This window comes from Amyelois transitella, chromosome 26 (assembly GCF_032362555.1).
Source record: "Amyelois transitella isolate CPQ chromosome 26, ilAmyTran1.1, whole genome shotgun sequence".
NCBI lineage: Eukaryota > Metazoa > Arthropoda > Insecta > Lepidoptera > Pyralidae > Amyelois > Amyelois transitella.
The window spans coordinates 4,027,770-4,053,620 of record NC_083529.1 but is presented as its reverse complement, the minus strand read 5'-3'; the positions used below and the strand labels follow the sequence as shown (position 1 = coordinate 4,053,620).

The 25,851-nt window shown below is 34.7% G+C and overlaps 3 protein-coding genes across 3 annotated transcripts in view; all 3 read left to right on the top strand.

Annotated features, from left to right (window-relative positions):
• Positions 1 to 11,567: 11,567 nt before the first annotated feature.
• LOC106132023 (chitin deacetylase 8-like) lies at positions 11,568 to 15,430 on the top strand. Its single transcript, XM_013331324.2, has 6 exons — positions 11,568 to 11,751; positions 12,259 to 12,571; positions 13,080 to 13,347; positions 13,874 to 14,060; positions 14,866 to 15,000; positions 15,296 to 15,430. Exons 1-6 carry the CDS (start codon positions 11,599 to 11,601, stop codon positions 15,368 to 15,370), a joined length of 1,131 nt encoding a protein of 376 aa, XP_013186778.1. The 5' UTR covers positions 11,568 to 11,598; the 3' UTR covers positions 15,371 to 15,430.
• A 503-nt stretch (positions 15,431 to 15,933) lies between these two features.
• Positions 15,934 to 20,470, top strand: LOC106131956 (chitin deacetylase 8). Its single transcript, XM_013331237.2, has 6 exons — positions 15,934 to 16,144; positions 17,664 to 17,976; positions 18,315 to 18,582; positions 19,138 to 19,324; positions 19,900 to 20,034; positions 20,253 to 20,470. The coding sequence occupies exons 1-6, from the start codon at positions 15,980 to 15,982 to the stop codon at positions 20,325 to 20,327; spliced, it is 1,143 nt and encodes a 380-aa protein (XP_013186691.1). The 5' UTR covers positions 15,934 to 15,979; the 3' UTR covers positions 20,328 to 20,470.
• A 511-nt stretch (positions 20,471 to 20,981) lies between these two features.
• The window catches only part of LOC106131958 (chitin deacetylase 8), a 235,805-nt gene continuing 230,935 nt past the window's right edge, over positions 20,982 to 25,851 (top strand). Inside the window, exons 1-6 of the mRNA XM_060951895.1 lie at positions 20,982 to 21,201; positions 21,954 to 22,266; positions 22,868 to 23,135; positions 23,746 to 23,932; positions 24,423 to 24,560; positions 24,811 to 24,900. Of these exons, the coding sequence (XP_060807878.1) occupies positions 21,043 to 21,201; positions 21,954 to 22,266; positions 22,868 to 23,135; positions 23,746 to 23,932; positions 24,423 to 24,560; positions 24,811 to 24,885 (1,140 nt within the window). The 5' untranslated portion in view covers positions 20,982 to 21,042 and the 3' untranslated portion in view covers positions 24,886 to 24,900. The remainder of the gene's footprint in view (positions 21,202 to 21,953; positions 22,267 to 22,867; positions 23,136 to 23,745; positions 23,933 to 24,422; positions 24,561 to 24,810; positions 24,901 to 25,851) is intronic.

The following is a 25,851-nucleotide window of genomic DNA, read 5'->3' as shown; positions in this document are numbered from 1 at the left end:
ATAAAAACGTACATAGAGAAGGTGGCCTACAAGCCTATCCCACAGTCGTCTTTTACGACATCCATAGGAAAATATGGAGCGGTACCTACTATTCCAAATTGCCGGATACCACCCAACTATCTAAAGCTATCCGATAACTATTTACCGATGTGATCTATCAACCCTTTAGTTATTTAATCCTTGGAATATTCAATGTAAATCCTCTGAGATCCCGGCGGCATCACGCTTGCTTGAACTTAAATAAGATGTTCTCACGAGAATACGACGTTTTTATTGCGTGCCGCACGTGACAGGAACTGGCGAGTTGGCGAGTTTTAAGAAAACGTATCTAGTGCGGTGTTGCCACAAAATAAAAATAAAACAATACTTAAACAGCAGTAAATGAAAATGAAAAACTTATCAAGTGAACATAGTCTTCACGATGCGTTTCATTCTCTCAAAAAAATTACACAAAACAAAAAAAAAGTGTTTTGTCATTGGTGTTTGTATATTAATTATATTTATTATTATATTATAATAAACTTTAGATTCTTGTTTTAGGCGACGAGCTATCAACTTTTCACTATTCTAATTCTTTTCACTAAACTAGCTGAACTGTTGGCTCTGTCTACCTCACAAGGAATAAAGACGTGATTATATGTATTTATCAAACTAATAAACCACCTTCACAGAAATCTGGCTGTCAAGTCCCCAACAGCCGAAAGGTAATTGATATTATTAGGATTTGAACCTCAAACAAGTTTTCTTATGCTGATATCTTAACTGAAAGAAAGAAAATATGTTTATTTGGTGCAAAATACAAATTAAAATATGACAATTTACATCCAAAAATGTACCAAAATCTGCTTAAATACTAAAGCAATTACCATTATATATACAAATTACAATTTACTTATTTTGCTTAATTGTTTTAAAAGAGCTAACGATTAAATAATCGCTATATCTTATACCTTGGACCACACACCAGCACTCCATCTATGTGAGAAAGCGTCTACGCCCTTAGAGAAAATGTGACGTCAACACGCCGGTTTGAGTGCAAATTTTAAATTTATTTTTTAAACCATCCATGTCATTGGTCGTGTTAAACTCGTTCAGATGCGAGCTCTGTAAATAAGACGTTTATACGGATGAGATTTCAGAAGAAGATTTTAATCGTTTGAAAGAGTTAAATGTTTTAGGTTTCTTTGAAAAATAGAATCTCAATATTTGGGTGAATGATTGTTACTTCCTAGTGGACTCTTTTCTGTGTTTATATATATTTGTTATTTATATGCGAAACAAACAATAGCCTTATTAAATATTTGTAAAATAATAATAAAAATTGACCTCACCTTTCTGGAGAGGAGCCCGGGGTGTGCCTTTACAAACATGATCCTGGATTGAGTGAGTCAGGTTTTTACACGAAGCGACTCCCATGTTTTCCCTCACCGTAAGAGTAGCAGTTAGTATTCAAACATAACATAGTACATAACTCAGAAACAAGTCATTGGTGCAGGGCCGAAGTAGGATTCGAACTTGGGCCTTACTTGCGCATTTTATCCGGGTTTCCACTTATAAGATAGACAAAGTTTCGAGCAGATTTACAAAATGTAACATACATTAGTTTAATGTAACAAAGTTATATTGAAGTTAGATTTCCCTGCAAAGGTTGTGTAGGTTGGAGGGGTACTTGTATCATTACGTTGTCGCAAAAAATAAATTATCAACACAATGACAACGATAGTTTTTTGCGCGATGAAAACAGCATCGCGCCTGCCATGCTTAGGGGACTCGTAAAGATGCGGGTTCATCTCCAGAAAATTGAGGATATAAGCAAGACTAACAAACATACATACATAAAATCACGTCTTTTTCCCAGAGGGGTAGGCAGAGACTACCAACAAAACTAACCAGGAGAAAAAAAGAAGCAGTTTGAGAACTACATAATTTTTGTTATCTCTTACATAATTCATCCTTCATGCACTAAATAATTTCCTGATTGATCGCCGAAAACCGACCAAATGATTCATTTAAGCATCCATAAAAATATATCTCATTTAATATCCCGCCTCGCAGGAATTTATCACTCGCTGCTCTTTTGTTTTCTACATTATGAGGGGTAAAATGATCTTAGTACAGAACTTTAACTTACATAATTATATTATATACTATTAAGTTAGTTCCAAAAGTTTCAAAAATAACGATGGAATTGAAGATTTAAATAGTGACAGGTAATCACCTGTCACTATTTAAATCTGCATGCTAGTTAGCAATCACCTAAAAGAAGAACATAAAAGTTCAAGCAACGAAAACTAGAAATTATTATTGAGCTTTTGTTCCCAGTTCCACCCGCGTTTATGTAAAATTCCTATTTATCCCGTTCTCAAGGGAATTTTTTGATAAGACATAGAGAGTATATAACCCTGTATTAATAAACTATACTCGTAGAATAAATTTCTTACAAGGTAACAGACGGACAGACTTTCGCATTTATTATTATAATTAGATTTAAGTTATATGACGTCAATATATAGTGATACCTTGTATCCAATTTTGAAGATAAATCTATTCTATTCTGTTCTATAATGGATGTGGATTCGAAATTATAGAACTTCATTGCTAGTGAACTTACTTGTCAAAAAAGCAACAATATAACAATAATATACTTTACTTAAACGCAAAATTAACTTAATTCCAATAAAGACGCAAGTTGTAAACTTTATTTTCTACCATAATCACAAAATTAATAAAATAAAAGCTTTACTTTACATATAAAAATAAACTTAGATCACCACAAGTTGGAACTCCGCAGTTTCATTATTTTATGATTACCATGGGGCAGAGAAATGCGGAATTGAGATAAAAGCTATATTGATGAAAGACAATGGTAGGATTCCATACGAAAGGCTATAAGTACTACACGATCCTGGTGTTATGAGTTACTTAGTTAGTTACAAGGAATGTTGACGGGGTGACTGAATGGTTAAAGCGGCCAATTAAGAAAGCATAATACACTGGATGGTACACGTTCAAATCCTTCTGTGGTTATTCTTAGTAATGAGTCTTTTCTGAATTATATAATGGTGATTGCTAACCGATACTCTTACTAACAGTACTTGAATAAAATAAGAAAACGAAGGGACATATTCCCTCCATCGCATCAATCTTTCCGCTTGCCACTATAAAGCTGCAAACTTATTTCACATCATCCATTTATAACTCTCTTCCTGCAATCTTAACGTAATCGTAGAAAAAATCAAGTGTAGGTACTGTTTTTCTTTTCGCGCAATTTGTATTTCGTTAAGTTTATAAGGTCACATGATCTCACTTTAACCAGTGAGTAAACTCCAATTAATCTATCAAACTCTGAATATAGAACTATGATATCGTAGGATTAAGATTTTCAATCACAATTTGCAGGCAAAACCGTCATACCTAGATAGGTATCCGAACCTCGGGCTCAGTTACCCGAAATCCTACGGAGCGAGAGAGCTGGCCAAGAAGTTATAACAGAACCTATGGAGTTTTCTCTCAGTTTTAGCTCTTTACTGAAACAAGAGTTACAATTTATTGATAACAAACAAGTAATAAGTATTTTCATCTACATAAAGGTTCTCTGCTTAACCCAATGATAGACTGTTATATGATGCTATTAGTATTACTTCTGCCTTTTGCCTTTTTAAATTGTAAATGTAACAAGGCGGAGCGGCGGGCGTTCTCTAGTAAATCAATAATAAAAATTCACTTAAAATGCCCAGTTGGAAATTAAAAATGGCAACAGAGGTCCAAAAATAAATTAATCATAAACTGAATCCAGTTATAAGAAAGTTCTTGACATATTTTGTTTTTACTTTATTTTAATATTTTACATCTTCCATTGGTTTTAAGCTCCATGTAACTAACAAGATCTACTGAAGCCTCATCCAGTGTAGGATTAACTCAGACTCGTAAATGAATCCAATAAATTTTTAGTTACGCTTTAGTAAGAAGTTTATTGTAAACAAAGCAGTGATGCAAACACATTACGTTGTTTGTTTTTATACTAAATAAATAAAGTAATTACATACATACATACATAAAATCACGCCTCTTTCCCGGAGGGGTAGGCAGAGACTACCTCTTTCCACTTGCCACGATCTCTGCACACTTCCAAAGTAATTTTACATATATATTTCTCCTTAAAACAGAGCCAACGGTCTTAAAAAGACCGGAAGACCACGTTCATGATCATTAAGGGCTTTATGATGGAATTGAGATTCAAATAGAGACAGGCTACCAGCCCAACGCCTACAAGAGCCCCAAGTCTATAAGCCTTTTAAAAATTTAGTTAACTTTATTATTTCAAGAAACGGCTATTATTATCAAGGTACATTGTATATAATATCAAGGTATTATTTACTAACATTAAACTTAAAAATAACTAATAAAAGTGACTACCGCTTTCAAAGTGCATAAAGAGCGGCAGAACAAAATGCAATGTCTATTTTATTCACAATCTCTGATCTACTGGGAACCACACGGCACTTCAGAAAAGTGATGAAAGTTCTTATTTGTGAATGACACTTATCTCTCTTGTTTGACACCACCGTTTTTCGACTTTGGCTCCGTTTCAAAAGATTCACTTGTTCATTCACCTCCACATTCAGTGAGCTGAATGCTATCGAATGCACTGAATGAAAGGCTGAGCAAGGGCTGACATTTAAAAAAGGAAAGCCTCAGCATATTCAACCGCTTTTTATTATCGCGCCTTTAAAATCTGGCTTCTTTTTCGTTCATTCATCGTTTTCAATGAATCTATTTTTCGCAATGAATCAGGAATTGAGTGCCGATTGCTCGCTGTAAAGTAAGTGTCTGATAATAATGTTTTTATGGCCTTTATTAATACTTTTTAAGATAATAGAATAGAAATTATCTTAGCACGATATGAATGTAATTTTTTTACGTCTATGCAGATCTTTTCTTGATTTCATTATCAAAATTAAAACCATGACATTCTTTACGTTACGACCGTTAAAGTTGTCACTACGGTCTCAATTCACAGTTAATAGTTATTAAGAATATTCAACTCCCACTTTGAGTAGTGAGAGTTGAATACACACCATCTCATCCGTCAACATCTTACAACAAACAAAAATGTACCTACTAAAATACAAGAGGACACTAAGAACTTTTATAGACAGGATGTTTTTATTGGTAGTGACGATAAAAACAAATGAAAGCTACTCCATAAAATTTGTTTTGTAACTTCTTGGTACTTTCGTTAAAGGAAATAATCAACTGACGTTTCACATGTAGGTACTTTTTTTATGTAGTTTTTTTTTCCATTAGAGTGCAACCCGGCTCCGCCTGTGTGAAACAAAAAAATCCGCTAATATCCGTCCCCGTGATTTCGGGAAATCTTTCCATAATAGCACCCCTAGACCACATATGGAACCTATGTACCAAATTTCAAATCTTCAGACCTTGAAGTAATGTCTTTAAATCTGTGCTTCAGACCATGCGTTGATATGTCAGTCAAAGTCAATCTATAATATATTAGGGATAGCCTTGCGAATCTCTTTGGTGTATTGTAGACTAGCGAATGCCCACAGCTTAGTCCGCGCTTCATAAATTAGCCTGTAACACCTTTAGATAATACCTACCTCATTTACGGTGAAAGAATCTTCATGATTAATCAGTTATTCCGAAGATTGCATTTATAAACAAACAAACAATCAAATGTAAATTTACCTCTTTGAAATAGAAATAGAAATATACCGCTGAGCTAGCATGAAGGGAGTTATTAATGTGGATGAAGCGAAAGAATGCGGTATGTAAAGATCGTGGTAAGTGCAATGATATAGTCTATGTCTACCTCCGGGTAAGATACGTATTTTATGTTTGTATGTATATCATACCTGTGTAGACTCAGCTTTATAGTTTATGGCAACAATAACGAATATTGAGCAAATGCTTCGACTGTCTCCAAATCGAGTTATAGGCCCCAGGGTATTTCGTACGTTCTCAATTTCACATGTCGATTTAACGTTCATCGAGATATCAATATCAGAGATTTCCATGGGTATACTTACTTAATGAACTGAATAAATCAAAAATTGTCATACATTTTGACATTATTCTAAAACAAATTTCTATGCGAGGCATCTCTCCCGTGTGAATTTGCATAAAAAAAACAGCTTATATTTCTGAAGGCTTGATTTCTATCAGTAGGTACTAAATATCATTAAGCTCTTTCGGTCCAGATTTGTATTGTTGACCCATGACTCCACCAACCTCCTGGTTATTTGACGCGAATCATGTGAGGAGTAAGCTACTATACCTACTATAAGGCGCCCTTTATTTGATCAAGACACGTCTAGGCCTTCCCACTCCGACCTTTCCCTCCACTCTCCTTGTATATTTGCTTAATCAACCTGCTTTCATTCATTCTCTTCACATGACCAAACCATCTTAACATCCCCTTTTCTATACCTGTTACTACATCATACATATATACATATAATCACGTCTATATACGGGGTAGACAGAGCCAACAGTCTTGAAAAGACTGATATAGCCACGTTCAACTGTTTGGCTTTATGATGGAATTGAGATTCAAATAGTGGCAGGTTGCAAGCCCATCGCCTAAAAGAAGAATCCCATGTTTAAAAGTCTATCCCTTAGTCGCCTTTACGACATCCATGGGAACGAGAGGCAGTGGTCCTATTCTTTTTTTATTGGTGCCGGGAACCACATGGCACGTCTACTACATCATCTTTCAATAATACTTACAAAAATAATTCTTCTTTGCGGCCAGGCCAGCATGGAAGCTTGCACTGAGTGATTATGCCTATATCCTTACTCGCCTATTACGATATCCATGGTAGAGAGACGGAGAAGTTCTGGGAACCACACGACACACTATATTTCGCAAAGTACGCCGACCTACACTTTTGTTTTTCCGAGTGTTGTTGATTGAAACAAACTCGCCAACCATGAGCTGTCGATATTAACAAAATAATGGTTATATTGTTTTTCTGCCACTTTCCGAAGTGATATATTGTACGAAAATAAACAAAACCTTTGTCTGTGCTCTGGAAAGCCATAAAAAAGACGGATTGGTCAATCCGAAAGATGTATCGGTATTTCTTTCTTATAGGTTCTCCGAAGCAGTTACCAGTATATTTGAGGTATCATACTAAAAAGATGTGCATAATTACTACGTTCAAAACAATGCATTTTAAAACATCTTGTACCAAACTGGTTTCATACAGAAATAATGACGCCGCCAACTCAGCCTATATCTAAGCACTTCCGTCTGCTAGCCCAAGTTTATAAGCCTTAGTCGCCTTTTACAAAATCCATGGGAAAGAGATGGAGTCGTCACATTCTATACCTTTCTACGCTCAGTAGGTAGTGTCATACAGGTTTTCCTAGTACAGACACCAGTCTCTCACATAGATCATAATTTTGTAACTGCATGGTTCATCTTACTTCTTATTTTTTAACTGTGTAATTCTATGTGAGCGAGGAAAAAAATAAAGATTTATTATTAAAATAAAGATTTATTACTTTCGGTTGCGCGTTGTCCGTCAGTCATTCAGTAACGGACTACGCCATATATCCAAACCCCTAAATAGATACTAATACTAACCCATATACAACATTAATCTATGCACTAACTCACAAACCAACCATCGAGCAATTTACAAAGCAATTCCCTCCTCAACGCAACATAATCCAAACAATTTGAGTGGGCTAGACAAATTCATTAAGTGACGCCATTCGTCATGACAATTCAAACGGATGGTACCTACATCCATTAATGTTCGGTTAACCATCTCATTAGCGCACGTTAGATTTCGGAATTATGTGTGTACAATGATACGCACTGACTGGAAAAGATTACTTTTCACTATGATATAAATTTATTTGGCACTAGGTATAAGGCCAGTAATAATCACAAGTTTTGCATATATTCCTTGCGGGATAGATAGATCCAACAATATTGAAAAGATAAATAGGCCACGTTCAGCTGTTCGGCTTAATTTATTTATTTTATTAGTATAGTAGGATACGTTACACAAAATTTTCACAAAACTAAAAATCATATACCTATTAATGGTCTCATAATTAGCGCCTTTTGGAAAAATAATAAAATAAAACACATAGTTTTTAGTGGCCTTTTACAGCATCCATGAAAAAGGGTATTATAAAGTAGTACCACATGGCTTTCTAATAGATCATTTCCAGTAATTGCACATCCAGAAGTCAGCCAATCCTGTCGTTATTACACATCGTAACGATCTGTTTGTTAAGTAATTAATTGACAGCAGTTACAAGTAATTACACACATAATTATACACTTATTTGCTTTAGTAAAAGGTTTTTGTGACATCTAAAAACTAAGATGTGTTGGCCAATTTTCGGAAATCTGTGAAGGTAAATACTAAATTTCATGATTTGTTTAGAAGTTTTAAAAAGTTGGTAACTGTGAACCTCCTTCGTCAATACCCATTTTGTTTTATTGAGAAAATTAATATTTTATCCTAAGCTGTTATACCAGCACATTCTCAACTAGAAGTGATATCATATTAATTACAAAAAAAAAATAATTTTGCATACACATATATGTATATTATCAATTCATACTTATAATAAAACAGTAAAAAGGAATTTCTGTATTTACATTAAGTATAATTATTTACAAAAAAATATGATTTACAATATTTGTTGAACGTAGATCTATCGAATTTCGAAATACTTAATCAAAATTCTCATAAGACTTCCATACCACCCATCTTTTCATCCCACTAAAAGTCATTTTTAGTTCTAGTTTTAAACCATAGATGGCAGTAAAAATAATTTCCATCCTCATGCCCACCACTCCACAAATTAGATTAGATATTACTACGCTTTTATTAGCTTGGGTTGTTTTTAATAATATACAATAATTTTAATTTTATTAAAATCATACTTAATTTTCATTTTAACCTATTATTACGCTGCATAATATCCATTAGGGGGTTATTTCAATATATGTTTAGGCGTCATCTATTGCCGTTTTAAATAACTACTAATTTAAGTAAGTGACAACACCGACTACCTTGGACATAGTGTCCAATTTATCGTATAGATGGCGTTACTTCTATTTTAGAAATATACATTGTTTAAAATTATAGGTAGTTATTTAGAAAAACATTCCCAAAATAAGTTTTTACACACCAGTCGTATTTTATGTTATAGAAAAGGATAAGCCGACAATCTGTCACCATTTAAATGTTTATTCTTTATTTATAGTCTTCTTAAAGCTGTTGGCATTGTCTACCCCGTAATGACGTGATACATGATAATTAAAGCTTTACATATAAAATGGCACCTTTTTTCCGGAGGGGTAGGCAGAGCAGAGACTACTTACGCCTTTCCACTTGCCAAGATCCCTGCATATTATTTAGACGTAATTATATATTTTATTTTTTTTAATTTCTCCCTATCTCTAATCATGTCATGTAGTTACAAGTAATTAATCCTCGTAACTAGGAGAACAATTGTGACATGATAACACTAAAACAAATATACCTAAAAACACACATAACAACAACAAAAAATATTAGTCAACACTTTAAACTAACTATGACGGAACTGATATAAAATCAATTAATTTAACAAATTACCAACATGAAGATAGGAAAACAGATAATACATCTAACAGATATCAACCACGTCAACTTCCGGCACAAAATGAAGGATTTAAAGATAAAGAAGAATTGCTAAGAATTTCTAGATTTCGACATGTTATAACATTGAAGTTATTCAACATACAATGAAGTTATTCAAGATCCCGTCTTAGCACTCCCCGTACAATTTTCCTGTACTAATTTTACAATTGTCTTTAATAATGGGGGGAATAGAAGGCCATTCAAGTTAGCAAACATTTTCTTTAATAGTATTTACATACATACATACATATGGTCACGTCTATATCACTTGCGGGGTAGACAGAGCCAACACTCTTTGAAAGACTAAATGGCCACCACAATAGTATTTACACCTATTTTATTCCGTAATACTCTGTTTCACTTCTGTGTTCTTATTGTTTATTGTGTTTGCCATTGTTGTGTAGGTGCCCAGCACCAATAGGAAGAGAATAGGACCACTCCATCTCTTTCCCATGGATGTCGTAGAGGCGACTAAAGGATATGCTTATAAACTTAGGATCCTTTTTGTAGGCGATGGGCTAGAAACCTGTCACTATTTGAATCTTAATTCTATCATTAAGATATACCGCTGAATATGGATTTTCAGTCTTAAAAGACTGTTCATTCATTTCAGTCTTAAATCCCTGTCAGATGATGATGATGATATAGACGTGACTATATGTATGTATGTACAACGCCGTATATATATATGTGCGTAATAATTTAAATCACTACGAATATTTAGATATTTAATAAACATAATCAATTAAAACAATGATTAATAGTTGATTACTCAGAAAGATGGCCATTATCAGAGCGATATGAAGATAAAAAAGGTAAGTTACCGAAAAATAAAAGATAACAAACGTGATTAATTAACTTTTTTAATTTAAAATATGGCTTAATGTGTATAAGAAGATAAGCAACAAAAAATTTGATATTTCTATTTCTGTTTTGTAAAAACTTATACCTACCTAAATTATATACATATAGTCACGTCTATATCCCATGCGGAGTAGGCAAAGCCAACAGTCTTGAAAAGACTGGAAGGCCATGTTCATCTGTATGGCTTTGTGATGAAATTGTGAATCAAATAGGTAGATAATGTAAAGCAACAATTCACGGCAATATCTACTAATATTATAAATGCGAAAGTATGTGAGTATGGATGTTTGTTACTCTTTCACGCAAAAACTACTGAACCGATTACGATGAAATTTGGTATGTAGGTAGCTGAAGACCCAGAATTACATATGTATAGGCTATTTTTATCCCGGAGTTCCCGCGGGATTGATTCCACGCGCACGAAGTCGCGGGCGGCCTCTAGTTATTGATAACAACTAATTAAACTATAAGCTTATCCAATTTCAATGAAAATCAACTGAAACTATCTTTTGTTTATAATTAGTTTAATATACACAGGACGATATTGGAAACACATACTTAGAGTATGTTTATTAAATTTCTTCTTCTTTATTTGGATGCGAGAAATTAACAGCTATCAAGGGTAAAAATAATACAAATGTGGGAAAATCCGGGAAAAGTCTGTGAAGTTGTTTAGGAACTGCCATACTCTTTACATAAGTATACCTAATAAAGGTTAGCTTACATACGAGTAGCATCGTCAAGTCTATCGTTCTAGTATCGCACTCAATGACAAGATCATTGCTCATATAAAAAGTACCTATATCAATCGACATACGATAATAACAAACCTTTATTTAAAAATACTACCCAGCAACACCCTTTAAGAACACGTCATTATTCATTAACAAAAATAAACTTTAATTATTCGATACCTAGAATAAACCAAAATTCCTGTAACCAATCAACATCAGCCAGATAATCTAGATTAAAACTCAAAATTTTTCGATAAAAATCTTGCGATAATGTCCTTATATAACGAATAAAATGACAATTGAAATTATTATGCATCGGAAAAATGAGGAGTGCAATTGTGTTGGTATCGCTATTTGTTTTAACGGTTGCGCAGGAGTTGGCGGAACCATGTGATGAAGAAGCATGCAAACTCCCAGATTGCAGATGTTCTTCGACTAGTATACCAGGTGGTTTGGCAGCCAGGGATACTCCACAGGTAAGTTTTTTTTAATCAGTAAATTATACACCATATTTAGCCCTTGAATTATTAATTACGTAAGATTATAGGAAAAAATGAGATAAGACGCGATGTTTATTAGGTCAACTAACATCAGAAGTACATAGATATAATTATATTTTAAATTTAATTTTATTAAAGTATGTCCAAAATATTGCAAGAATACGCTCAGCTTGTTTGGCTTAATGATGTTATTGAGATTCAGATTGTGTCAGGTTGCTAGCCCATCGCCTAAAAAAAGAATAAAAACTTTCCCTTGACAATCAAATTTGAAATAGCAAGCAAGATTTTCGAATCATCGCATAAAAATACAAACTTTTCCTTATGCTTTTAATTGTTTCGTGCTACGAGTTATTATCAGGGACGATAAATTAATGCATTTTATGAATTTATCAAATCACTCAATCATTCGTTATTTATGTTAAGGATTTTATGTCTACAAAATTCATTCGTGATAACATGTAATTAGTCAATATCTTCTCCTAGTTCGTCCTCCTCACCTTCGATGATGCCGTCAACATCATCAACATCGAGACCTACAGGGATGTCATTTACAACCGTCGGAACTCCAACAGCTGCCCCGCCGGCGTCACCTTCTACGTGAACCATGAGTACACTGACTACCAGCTAGTCAACGAGCTTTATAACCACGGGTTCGAGATTGCTCTGCACTCAGTCTCCCACATGACGAACCAAACCTACTGGCAAGAGGCGTCATATGACGATATGGTCCAGGAACTTGGGGAGCAGGTCGTGCAAATGTCTCATTTTGCTAATATCCCTACGGACAGTATAAAAGGTTCGTATTAATAATTTGGTATTTTTTTTATTTCATGAAGTGTACGCAAATGACTTAACCTAATAATAATGGTTAAAGATTTGAATATACAGTTAAATTATTATTTCTTTAAAAAATTGTCATTGATCTCTGGAATGCTTTCCAAGCAATTTCAATTTTGATTCACATAAAAAATTCCTCAATTAGTAATCGTCACCGAAATAAGTCTGTTACAGAAAGCATTTACTTTTTCAACGCTTATTGTTTTTTTGCACGCGTAAAGTCCTGAAATAATCTTCTGTGTTATGTGGTATCTTCTTCACAACCAAAGCATTATGTTTAGTTAAATATGTTAAACGTTATTTATGCACACGCCATACCGCTCTAAAATTCATCTTTCCTCTCATGGGTCTACTGGAAGAGATTTCTTTTGAAATAAGTAGCGCCTTTGTACGAGAATTATTGTAATAAATGCTCCTGTATGTAATTTTGTGTACATAAATAAATAAATAAAGCAATTTTATCACAGGTGTTCGTTTGCCATTCCTGCAAATGACTGGCAATGCCAGTTTCCAAGTGATGGCTGACTACAACCTCGAATACGACTGCTCCTGGCCGACCGTCTCCCAAATCAACCCTGGCCTCTGGCCTTACACCCTGGACTACGCGTCTACCCAGGACTGCATCATCCCCCCATGCCCTACCGCTTCCGTGCCAGGAGTGTGGGTTCTGCCTATGGTCACTTGGCGTGACTTGAACAATAACCCTTGTTCTATGGTGGACAGTTGCTTGGCAGTGTAAGTTTGTGATCTTTCTCACCTCACTTTCAGTCTGCCAACCTTTTAAGATCAATTTCACTCACTCAGATATCACTTCCCTTACGGAAAAGACAGATCCAGTGATTGCAAAACTTGAAGGCCTTCTTTTGCTGGATGGATTTATGATTAAATAAAGTTTGGGGTATCCCCCAAAGTGACAGGTTACGAGCCCAAGGCCTAAAAAAACCCTGAGTATTTTATGCCATTCCCTGCAGCTAACCCACACGTTATGTTTTTTTCGCTAATACCAAATATAAGACTGATGGGCCACGTTCACCTATTTGGCTTTTAGATAGAATTGAGATTCAAATAGTGACAGGTTGCTAGCCCATCGCTTAAAAGAAGAATCCCAAGTTTATAAGCCCATTCCTTAGTCGCCTTTTACGACATCCATGGGAGAGAAATGGAGTGGTACTATTCTTTTTTCTATTGGTGCCGGGAACCACACGGCACTTGTTAAATACGTGCATATATTTGTGTTAAAATGATTGATTTGATTTTCTAGGCCCAGCACTGAAGAAGAATGGTTCCAATTGATTCTAAGTAATTTCGAGAGACATTATTTCGGTAACCGGGCTCCATTCGGGTTCTACATCCACGAGTGGTACATCCGTGAAAACGTGAACCCTCATGTGGGAAGGGCTTTGAAGAGGTTCTTGGATCTGATTAATAATCTTTACGATGTCTTTATGGTAAGACTTGTTCACTAGTTTCGCTTATTAAAATGTACAATTTATAAAATTGTTTTCAGAAATGATGCTTCTCTGACGGCTTCTGTGGCGCAGCGGTAGTGCGCTTGTCTGGGTCACCGGAGGTCCCGGGTTCGAATCCCGGCCAGGTCATGATGAGAAACGAACTTGTACGAAATTTATTTATTCTCTCGTAACTTATTATTTCGCCTACTCTTATTTGCTTTAATTAACTTTTTTTAATTCTATAACGAGGGATAATTATAATTATTGCATCCAGCAATGATATCACTGGACACACCTAAAGTCAATATTTTGTAAAATTACACTTGACTCCTATTGTAACTTGTATCTAAACTATTGATCCAGATGTTTTTGGCGATAATTTGCGAATAGTAACTTAGCAAGAGTACCTATGTATATGTAAATTTAACAAATCTTATCGTCGATTCCTATTTCCTTTTCTTGTAACGAAAGTCTTAATTATTGTCATCATCCAGGCGTCACTCCATCATGGCAACTAATAATGTTTGACATTATTAGTTATTAATGATAAAGTAATATTTTCTTATAATATTTTTAAAATTATAATTTAACAATTCTTATTTTTAATTATGAATTATAATATAATATTTGTTACCGCTTCTTCTGCACTGACACCTTGGAAACTGCAGTAAACATAGTTTTAAGTAAATGTTGTTAAACCATACGTTTTGACAATTATTAAGCGATATGAAGTATCCTATAATAATGAAAAAAAAATTGAATTTGAATTATAATCGTCCAAATAAAATTTGTTACATTACAGGTAAATTCCCAAGAAGTCATCGACTGGGTGAAAAACCCCGTGCCTGTTAACGAGTATGCGCAGCAGCCTTGCAGGACCTACGTTCCTACAATGTGCGCTCCGGCCACCTGCCCAGTGGCGGCCGAACATAACTTGGTAACTACATTTACAAACATACATACACACAAACATATAATTATATCATGTGAGTGAATCTTAGCAACAATCTCGTAAAGACTGAAAAACCATTTACAGCTGTTTGGGTTAATGATAAAATTGAGATTCAAATAGTGACAAAAGACGAATCCCAAGTTTACTAGCCTATAATTAAGTCGTCTTTAAAGACTTAAAAAGAGCGGTCCTATACTAAAGCGTAGTTTTAAAGTTTATGAACGTTTTAAGACTTATCATTAACGTTTCTAGTTACTCACAATTTGTTTTTTTTTTGCAGAATGTTTACTGGATGTCAATTTGCAACGTCTGCCCAAGAGTTTACCCGTGGTTGGGCAACCCTCTCGGACAATAACTGTTATTTTACTCCACCTGTTTAGTTTATAAATATTGAAATAAATTATTTATAACATAACTCTGGATGTTGTTTATTTATTTTATGAGATATTTCGCCAAATATCAGAATACAACCTTAAGTAATGAAGACCAAGATAAGCTTCCTCAGCAGTCATACTCTATATCAACTAGATAATTTCGTGACTAATAATACTATTAGCATTTAGTCCGCCTATTGTTCTTAACAAATTGTAATTGTTACAATAAAGAATAGATAAATACCATGAACTGAGTCACTCAATTACTTTAAATAAGGTTCACTTCCTTACAAAACCTGCATATTTATCCACATTAATCTTTGCATGCGACCTCATCAGGCTTCTAACTGAATGTGATACAGTCATGACAAAGCATCTAAGAAAGTCTAGTTTTCATTGATACTTCCAGATTAAGATTAAAAATATCGCAAACTTTTACATAGATATTTTTACATTTAATTCATAAAAACTATGATAAGATAAAAGGAAATCATTTCCTGTAGATACTAATACAGGCGTAAGATAAAATTAGTCTATATATACATCACTGATTGAGTATTTAAATTAGTTGGTGATTTATAGACGCTACCATGAAAGGAGTAGCGTTGTTGATTTTGTTGCTGGTAGCTTTTACAGCTTCACAAGAGGAATTGCCTCTGGCAGATACTTGTGATCCAGAAGCTTGCCAGCTGCCAGATTGCAGATGTTCAGGCACATCAATTCCTGGAGGGTTACAAGCTAGAGATACTCCTCAGGTTGGTAAATCAATAGGAGTCAATTCGGAGTTCGTTTGTCGTTTAATTTTTTGCTTATAAAACTGGCAGTAGTCTTGTGTAAACGTAGATGGGCTTGCAACCAGTCACTATTTGAATCTCAATTCCATCATTTAGCCATACAGCTGAACGTGACCTTTCAGTATTTTTCATTCATTAATAAATATAATCACGTCTTTATCCCTTGCGGAGTAAACAGAGCCAGCAATCCCGACTAATAGGCCACGCTCGGCCGCTAGGCATAATAATACAATTGAGATTTAATAGTGATAGGTTGCTGGCCCATCGCCTAAGAAGAAGAAGAATCCCAAGACATCCATGGGAAAGAGATGGAGTGGTCCTATTATTTTTCATGCTAGTGCCGGGAACCACGCGGCACTTTTAGTCTTTTGAAGATTATTAACTCTGTCTACACCGCAAAGGATATAGACGTGACTACATGTATGAATGTAGTTCATAACAGTCTTCATCTTGTTTAGTTGTTAGCTAATACAGTATTGAAAACTTCTGTATAAAATATTAATTGTAAAGTCCAATACGATTTGATTTATTGTAAATCATAACTTTAACTTAACCTTGATGTTGTTAATTATGTCAATAATTTAAAGTTCGAAGCAATACAGTAAGTAGATGAAAATAGTTTCTTATCTATAATATGTGTTTTCCGATATACAAGTTAGTTGATAGCCGGTAATTACGGATTTTACATGACGTAATAATTCCATCACTAAGCCAATATATGCTTAAGATCAAAATCTTTCAGATAGATTGAATAATATAGGATATAAAAAGCCTCGCCGGGCCCTCAGAAGCGACTCCTTAGTCGCTTCGTGTAAAAACCTGACTCACCCAATCTAGGATCCGTGGTCAAAGGCATACCCCGGCTCCTCTCCAGAGAGGTGAAGATGCAACGGGGGTTAAATCCAGGGGGAAAATGGATATAAAAAGCCTACGTGTTCAGTTGTTTCTTAGAAGATTAAATATTTAAGTGCAAGAGAGTATTGTAAAAACCACTTTAGAATTTTCGACGCATCGCTTCAGGCTAGAGGACAGGCAGCTCCGTCCGCATTCAATAAAAAATAACCATACTTAAACCCGTTTCCGCGGAAATTACGGGAAATCCCCTCAACAGTCCAACTTAGTACTTTACTTTAATTCACTTATTTTACTTCAGTTAGTTCCGTTTCAGTAACTTTACTGTTCGTGACGTGACATAAAAAACCTACACGACAAATTTCAAGTCTCTAAACAGCCACTAACTTTCTTCTTTTATATGTTCACATATATTCAAATTTCATAGTTTGACATAACTATAATCAAAACTACCTTAATTTTTGTCTTTTCCTCAACAGTCTCCTTCTTTACAGTTTCTTATTCTTATACATACATATAGTCACGTCTATATCCCTTGCGGGCTAGACAGAGCCAACAGTCTTGAAAAGACTAACAGGCCACGTTCAGCTTTTTTTTATTCTAATCTGTGTACAAATTAAAATTTCAGTTCGTCCTCCTCACTTTCGATGATGCGGTTAATGTCGTCAACATTGAAACCTACAGAAACACCATCTACAACCGTAGAAACCGCAACAACTGTCCCGCTGGAGTTACCTTCTACGTCAACCATGAGTACACCGATTATCAACTCATCAATGAGCTCTACAACAATGGCTTTGAAATCGCCTTGCATTCTGTCAGCCACATGACCAATCAGACGTATTGGCAAGAAGCGACATATGAGGATATGACCAGGGAATTTGGCGATCAAATTATCCAGATGGCTCATTTTGCTAACATCCCCAGTGATTCTATTAAAGGTTTGTATCAGTTAATTCGATTGCCTTGTTCACGGAACTTTGGATTGAATAGGGTTCTCTCTTTGTCGTAAGTGTGTTGTTAGAATTGTTGGCAGTCAGAATAGATTTGTGCAAGTAGAATTGGATGTAAGTCTTACTCCCGGATAACCTTGGGCTTTTTCCATTTCGCATCTGGGACGCAATCAGAATAAACGGCAAAAGGTTAAATTGTGATGAAATGACCTTGGATAAAAAAGCGACAGTCATAACGAACTTGTTACACATCTTTTTTTCTCTTGATTTTTATTGTAAACTAGCAAAATTACGAAAATACCTTACAATGTTACTGTTAATTTCAGGAGTACGCATTCCCTTCCTTCAAATGACTGGTAATGCAAGTTTCCAAGTCATGGCTGACTTCAACTTGGAATACGACTGCACCTGGCCTACTGTCTCCCACATCAACCCTGGACTTTGGCCTTACACCCTGGACTACGCTTCTATCCAAGACTGTATCATCCCTCCGTGTCCTAGCGCTTCTATTCCTGGGCCCTGGGTCATACCTATGATCACGTGGAGGGATTTAAATGATACTCCCTGTTCCATGGTTGACAGCTGCCTTGCTGTGTAAGTACTTGAGCAATTTTACTGTACCTAATGATTAATAAAAATAGTTAAATAATACATTATATGCTTTTAACTAAACTACTTATACACCAGAGAAAAAAAGCTTTTCTTCAGCTGACAAGTGCTAATAGACTCTATCTTGCTTACCGTCAGATAGATTGAGATCAAACTCTGATTTAAAATAAAGCAACGCAGATTAAAAAATTATGTGTAGTTTCCAGCAGCGTATGATATTGCCATATCATTAATTTCAATGTATTTTGTATGGGGTGGTTATAGTTAAAAAAATATTAACAACTTGTGATTAAAAACTACTTAAGTGGATTGAAACAAGTAGATAGGCAGCAAATTGCCAATATATATATATATTTAATACAGAACTATTAAAAACAATTTAGTTAATAAAGTTCTTATACATACGCAACTTTTTATGAAAAACAATAAAAAACTTTTTTTTTTCAATTTAACGACTATACTTTGTTCCCTGGCTTATAATACAGTATTAAAATTTCAAGAAAAATTACTGCAACAAATTTATTTCTCATAAAATTTCAGTCCTAGCACCGAAGAAGAGTGGTTCCAGTTCATCCTGAGGAACTTCGAACGCCACTACTTCGGCAACCGAGCTCCTTTCGGGTTCTACATCCACGAGTGGTACATCAGGGCCTCCGTGAACCCTCACGTTGGCAGAGCCTTGATCAGGTTCTTGGATTTGATCAACACTCTCTATGACGTCTTTATGGTGAGTGAGAGTTTACTTTCTAATTGTTTTTCGTGCAATTAAAGTGAAGACTTAAAAGAAGTCTTTGGTACTATACTATTGATACAATCATGGATGTTATGTCGTCGACCACAAATTAAATCTGAAGACATTAGGTCTATTGAAACGCTATGTAAGAAGTGAGGGTCAGGTTCCGCAACACGCTGTTTGTAACATTATTATTTTCATTGATAAAATATTAGCTTTTGCAACGAGAAAATTACTTGAAGTCACTCCCGTGTGATATTCCAGAAAAAAGTAGTAGGTATATGTTACTGCCGGAGACTTTTTCTGTCTCTGTTCCAAATACCATCAAAACTGGTCTAATAATTTTAAGGTTATTTTCTGCATACCGAAATTAAATCTCTTTATTGTATTACTACGGATTATAGGGTGGGATATGTTTTTCGAAATAACGAATCACTGAAGTGCACGGGACCAAACAAATACCTATCCTAACGGCTGAATCTAGTCTAAATAATATGAAGAAGTTTACCTACTATATGGGTTACTTTAATAATGACAATTTACACCAATCATTCAACAATTTTTTCCAGGTTAACTCCCAGGAAGTGATTGACTGGGTCAAGAACCCGGTGCCTCTCGAGGAGTACATCCAGAGACCCTGCAAGACCTACGTGCCCACCTTCTGCCCCCCAGCCACTTGCCCCGTGGTAGCCGAGCATAACGAGGTAACTTAATTTTTCAGTTTATGCGATCTTCTCTTACTAAAACATCGAAACATGCTAGGCGAAGCCTAGCTGTATTTGGGTCCAATATATATTTATAAGATGTTATTGTCATAGTAACTCAAAATGGAGAAATAAACCATCCACGCGAAGACCGACATCCGCGCGGACGGAGTCGTGGGCGAAAGCTAGTACATCATATAATATTGCTTTTGTTTCAGAACACCTACTGGATGTCTATCTGCAACGTCTGCCCACGAGTCTACCCATGGCTCGGCAATCCTCTTGGACAGTAATTTAATTAGTGATAGTTCAATTCAATGTGATATTTATTAATTAGAGCGTAAATTCCAAACAGCAAATTACTTACTTATCTGAAATAACTTCATCGACAGGCATGTATAAATCATTGTAATTAATAAATTTTATAAGAAAGTCATTTTTATTTTATTTTATAAGATCCCCTTATTTATAAACATAAATTTTATAATTACGCTAATAATAAAATTAACTAAAAAAAAATGTTGTACAAAGGTGATTCTTTCATATCTAATCACCTAGACGTTTGTTTGTTAGTATTTTATTCTTTTGGACACCACCTATTGTAACACATTTCCTAGAATATCAACACATTCGTAGAAATAATCCCGGCCAGGGCATGATGAGAAACGAACTTTCTCCGATTGGCCTGGGTCTTGGATGTTTATCTATATAAGTATTTATTATAAAATATAGTATCGTTGAGTTAGTATCTCGTAACACAAGTCTCGAACTTACTTCGAGGCTAACTCAATCAGTGTAATTTGTAAAAAAATAAAAAAAAAAAAAAAAAAAAAATAATTGACAAAATAAGATACACGTACATATATCTTATTATCTTTTAATCCAATTAATCTCGAATAAGTTAAAGATAAACTAACACGTAAATAAGATAATGTAGGACACATAATCGATTTCGTGTAAGGAAATATAAAAAGAGATTGACTTAACAACGTTAATCCAGAAGTTGAAATGAAGCTAATAATAGGTGTTGTTTTTATAGTAGTATCTGCTTTAGCAGATGAGTTACCTTTAGCAGAACAATGTGACGAAGAAGCATGCCAGTTGCCTGATTGCAGATGTTCGTCGACGGATATTCCCGGTGGTCTAAGACCTAGGGATACTCCGCAGGTAAATAAAAATAAATTAATAACACAGATACAAATAGTGCTTATTTGTAGTTTAGTGAAACCTTTGAGAAAAAGTAACATTAAGTTTATGCCAAAGTTTAAATTTTAAAGCACAGTCTTAAACATTGATTGTTTAAGAAACGTAAATCAGAATTTAGTCTAATCTAAGATATATGACTGGTATCATAGCTTGCAAACATGGTTAGATAAAGTTGCATATGTGAATAGAAATAAAATTTGTATAACTTTTACAAACACATCATCTTTGTGAGGTGTTCTTGCCTTAGTTGCAGGATGAATAAAAAAATCAACAAGTTTACCACCTATTTCTAGTTATTGATAAGATTGTTTCTCTAATGTTTTACAGAAAGATACCTGTTATAAAATATATACCTGTAAAAAGGTGATCGAGGTGCCCAGTGAAAATGCGTGTGGCACCTTGTCCATGTACCAATGACTATATTCGAAGTTATATACAATAGTTTGAATACTAATCGATGTTCTTACAGTGAGGAAAAACATCGTGAGGAAATTCAGACAACTGAATTTGTAACCAAGATCGATCCAAACTATGGTTTATATTCCCCTGCAAAGGTTGCGGAGGGCAGACTGGAGTCGTATAAAAACTTGACACCCAATACAGGCTCCATGGTCAAAGGCATACCCCTCCTCTCCAGAGTGGTGAGGATGAAACCGAATCTAAAGCCAGGAGGAACGAGGTGATCGAGCATTTTATCTATGTTCATTTTTCAGTTCGTAACTATAACTTTCGATGGCGGCTTAAACACTGTCAATATCCAAACATATCGACAAGAGCTCTATGACAAAACTACCAAAAATGGGTGTCCAATCGGAGCTACCTTCTACGTTAACCATGAGTATACCAACTACAATATTGTAAATGAACTATACAATAGAGGATTTGAGATTGGTTTGAACTCAATCTCTCATCGGACACCGCCTTCTTATTGGGCTCAAGCTGATTATGACACTGTGATGGCAGAAATTGGAGACCAAAGGATTCAAATGGCACATTTTGCGAATATACCAATGGATGCAATCAAAGGTGAAGTTGTACTATGGTTTATAGATATTTCGGAATCAGAAGTTAGTGATAGTCCATGACTAGCACTAGATGGAAATAATTTTTCTGATAATAATTGATCAGTTCTTTAGATTAGTTTAATAAGTATAAGAAGGTTTTCTGTGCGATTAATATAGAATATGTAGTTTACATACATACATATAATCACATCTATACGCGTTGTGGGGTAGACATAGCCAACAGTCTTGAAAAAACTGATACGCCACGTTCAGCTGTATTAGTGTAGTCCAATGAAAGAATTGAGATTCAAAAAGTGACAGGTTACCAACCCGTCGGTCAAAATAATAATCCCAAGTTCATAAGCCTGTCCCTTAGTCGCCTTTTACGATATCCATGGAAACAAAGTGGAGTGGTCCTAGTCTTTTTTGTAATATTCACCATTTTTATAATTTAACAATCTACAACATCGATAATTTTAAAAGTTGATTATCCAAGTACTTTGTCATTTCTAATAGTTAATCCACAACACGCAAATTTATAATCTTAATGTCCGCCCCATGTCGTAGAACTCTCAAAAGTTCACTTAATACTGGTAGCATAACACCATTAAAATTGATTTCAGGTGTTCGCCTCCCGTTCCTACAAATGACCGGCAACTCAAGTTTCCAAGTCATGGCTGACATTGGCCTGCTATATGACGCAAGCTGGTCTACCACAGCCAACACGAACCCAGGCCTCTGGCCGTATACCCTGGACTACGCTTCCACCCAGGACTGCAACATTCCTCCTTGTCCAACCGCCTCAATTCCCGGAGCTTGGGTGTTTCCTCTTGTTGCCTGGCTTGACTTGAGTGGAACTGCATGTACTACTGTAGATTCTTGCTTCGACGTGTAAGTAAAAAAAAAATCATAAAAGGTTAATGACTTATTGTCACTTAAGATATTGTACATGAAATTAAGAATTCCTAGGTAAGGGAAATGCTATTTTGGTTTCTTTTTGAGTATAGGTCTGTATCTTAATAGCATCAGTAAGCTATTCAGCTAAACATGGCTTACGAGGACTTCGCGACTACTTATTTGATCTGTGACTGTATCCAATTAATTTAAAAAAAATAGTAAGTAATATTGCTAGAATAAGTATCAGATATTCAGAGAAATGATAGAGGTTAATAGCTGATCGCCTCTAAGTATTTTAAGAAGTATTTATGCATAAAAAGAAGAAGGTAGCATAGTAAGCTACATAAAAAAAGTATACCGGTGTGGTATATTTTTTTATTTGGCTTACTGTACTAACTTATTCTTTTTCTCTTCTATCTTTGCATATACATACTTATAAAACCCTTCTTTATATGAGCCGCCGTATCACCAAAGTCTTCTCTTCGCTGCCGACCATAATTTTAAAATTGTTTTTAATCTTATCGTCGAGACTTTATATTTTTATCGGAAAAAGATGAAGAATTCATCAAGAACAAGAAGTTGAAACAATCTTTTCTATTTCCAGTCCCGAAGAGAATGACGTAGACGGCTGGTACCGCTTCTACATATCCAACTTCGAGAGGCACTACCTTGGCAGTCGGGCTCCATTCGGTTTCCACGTCAAGGAAGCGTACTTTACCATATATCCAGGAGCCAGGGTTGCTTTTAGACGATTCCTCGAACTTCTGAACAATTTGCATGATGTGTTTGTTGTAAGTATTCTATTATATTTCATTAAGGTCTTACCTGACAGACGCAATCAAATCAGATTGTTATGGTCACTCAAGTTATTCATATAGTTGGTATTTATATCTTGGACCTTGTGCTAGCAATCTGTCACTGTCTAAATCCCAATTTCATTATTCAGCCATCCAGGTAAGAGATCAGCAATCAGATCTATATATATGTATATAATGCTGCAATATATCTTTTGTTTCTTTGTTCGTAATTATTGTACAGAAATTTACACAGTTTCAAGAAATTGTACATTTATAGATAGAAAAGAAATAAATCACTTGCAATGGCGGACTTATCTCATAATCGTAATTCTTACGTACAGATTCAGTCATGACTATAAAGTAGGTAGGTACTACATAAATAAATTATCAAGAATGGAGAAAATAATTTTCGTTTTTCAAGATTTCAAATTTAAGAACTGTCAATGCCACTGGTACCTATATCTGGACGAATTTTATATTTTAGGTGAATTCGAGCCAAGTGATAGAATGGATCAAAGACCCTGTTCCTGTAAGCGAATACATTGAGCAGCCATGCTGGAATTTTGTGAACACTCGTTGTAATCACATCGGCTGTCCACCGCTTACTTCTGAACACAATCAGGTGAGGTTTTATCACAACTGATCTTCTTTGTCCTGGCGTTAGTCCCGGTGACATCTTCGCTCACCTCTCTGGAGAGGAGACCGGGATGTGCATTTCTATTTCTCATCTTTGTGTGTAGGTTGTACCTACGCTCCCGGGCCCGGGGTTCGTAAAAGAAATGAATAAGATAGATAAATAGTCCCCCAAAATAACTTAGCTAATAATTTAATTATAACTCTTAGTAAGAGATTTTATTATTTTGTCTTTTCAGATTCAATATTGGATGGAAATCTGCAATATTTGTCCTCGAGTGTATCCTTGGGTAGGCAATCCATTAGGACTTTAAGCACTTTCACTAAATTATCTTGAATAGTTATTATTTAATAAATGATTAAAGTATTTATAAAGTATTTTTCTTTAATATCCATAAATTTTTGGTGAAACATAAATAATTCTTGTTTTTATCTTAACAGATTAATCACTTCCAATGAAACTTGGTATAGTACTATCACTTTTATAAGAACCGAACGAAAGCTAAATACCTATTATGTTTACATATGAAATTGGTCGCTCTAATAGACTTTACCGTTCAAACATTTTCCGACATAGTATTTGGCTTCATCGGTTAACTAACTAACTAAAACTGGTTAATAATATATATTATAAAGTAGAAGAGTAACCGTCCCATATTCGCGCGCTGTCGCGCTGAAGAAAGCAGATAAACATGTTCTACACGAGATAAAAATATATTTTGTGAAACATGTTCTATAAATACTCTTAACTAACTTGTGCGCAAGACTTTGCATCTGTAGTTTTTTTAATTTATTCATAACTAAGTACCGAATTTTGGATAATACAAAGACTCAATAATAACTTAAACAAGCATACGAAAAAACTGTAACTATTTTCATCTCATTCTATGTCGTGTGTTGTAAGTGGTAAATGTAATTTTAGATGAAACAAAACCCATAGTTTTTTTAATACATTTATTTTACTCCATTTACATCAAGTAGTAATTTCATATTGAAATGGTATATACTAAGTCTTTCCGATGACTTCGTTACATTATTCTACTGTTTACACCGATTAAGTACTACAAATTATATTTTGTTTAAATAATATAAAGAAGTTCAATACGGCTTTATACCAGATCAATTAAAAAATAATAATTGACTTTACATTTTATTCACGTTTCTATATTTTATACTTTATGAGAAACAGAACTGATTTTATATTAAATTTAACTTTAACATAGTATGTTTGTTGAAAAGATCTTAAAAATGAATGTAATTTCCCAAAAAAAACTGAAATG

Coding starts and splice junctions, on each gene's coding strand:
- LOC106132023 (XM_013331324.2), top strand. CDS start 11,599: ATGAGGAGTGCAATTGTGTTGGTATCGCTATTTGTTTTAACGGTTGCG. Junction 12,572..13,079: donor CCCTACGGACAGTATAAAAG/GTTCGTATTAAT, acceptor ATTTTATCACAG/GTGTTCGTTTGCCATTCCTG. Junction 13,348..13,873: donor GTGGACAGTTGCTTGGCAGT/GTAAGTTTGTGA, acceptor TTGATTTTCTAG/GCCCAGCACTGAAGAAGAAT.
- LOC106131956 (XM_013331237.2), top strand. CDS start 15,980: ATGAAAGGAGTAGCGTTGTTGATTTTGTTGCTGGTAGCTTTTACAGCT. Junction 17,977..18,314: donor CCCCAGTGATTCTATTAAAG/GTTTGTATCAGT, acceptor TGTTAATTTCAG/GAGTACGCATTCCCTTCCTT. Junction 18,583..19,137: donor GTTGACAGCTGCCTTGCTGT/GTAAGTACTTGA, acceptor ATAAAATTTCAG/TCCTAGCACCGAAGAAGAGT.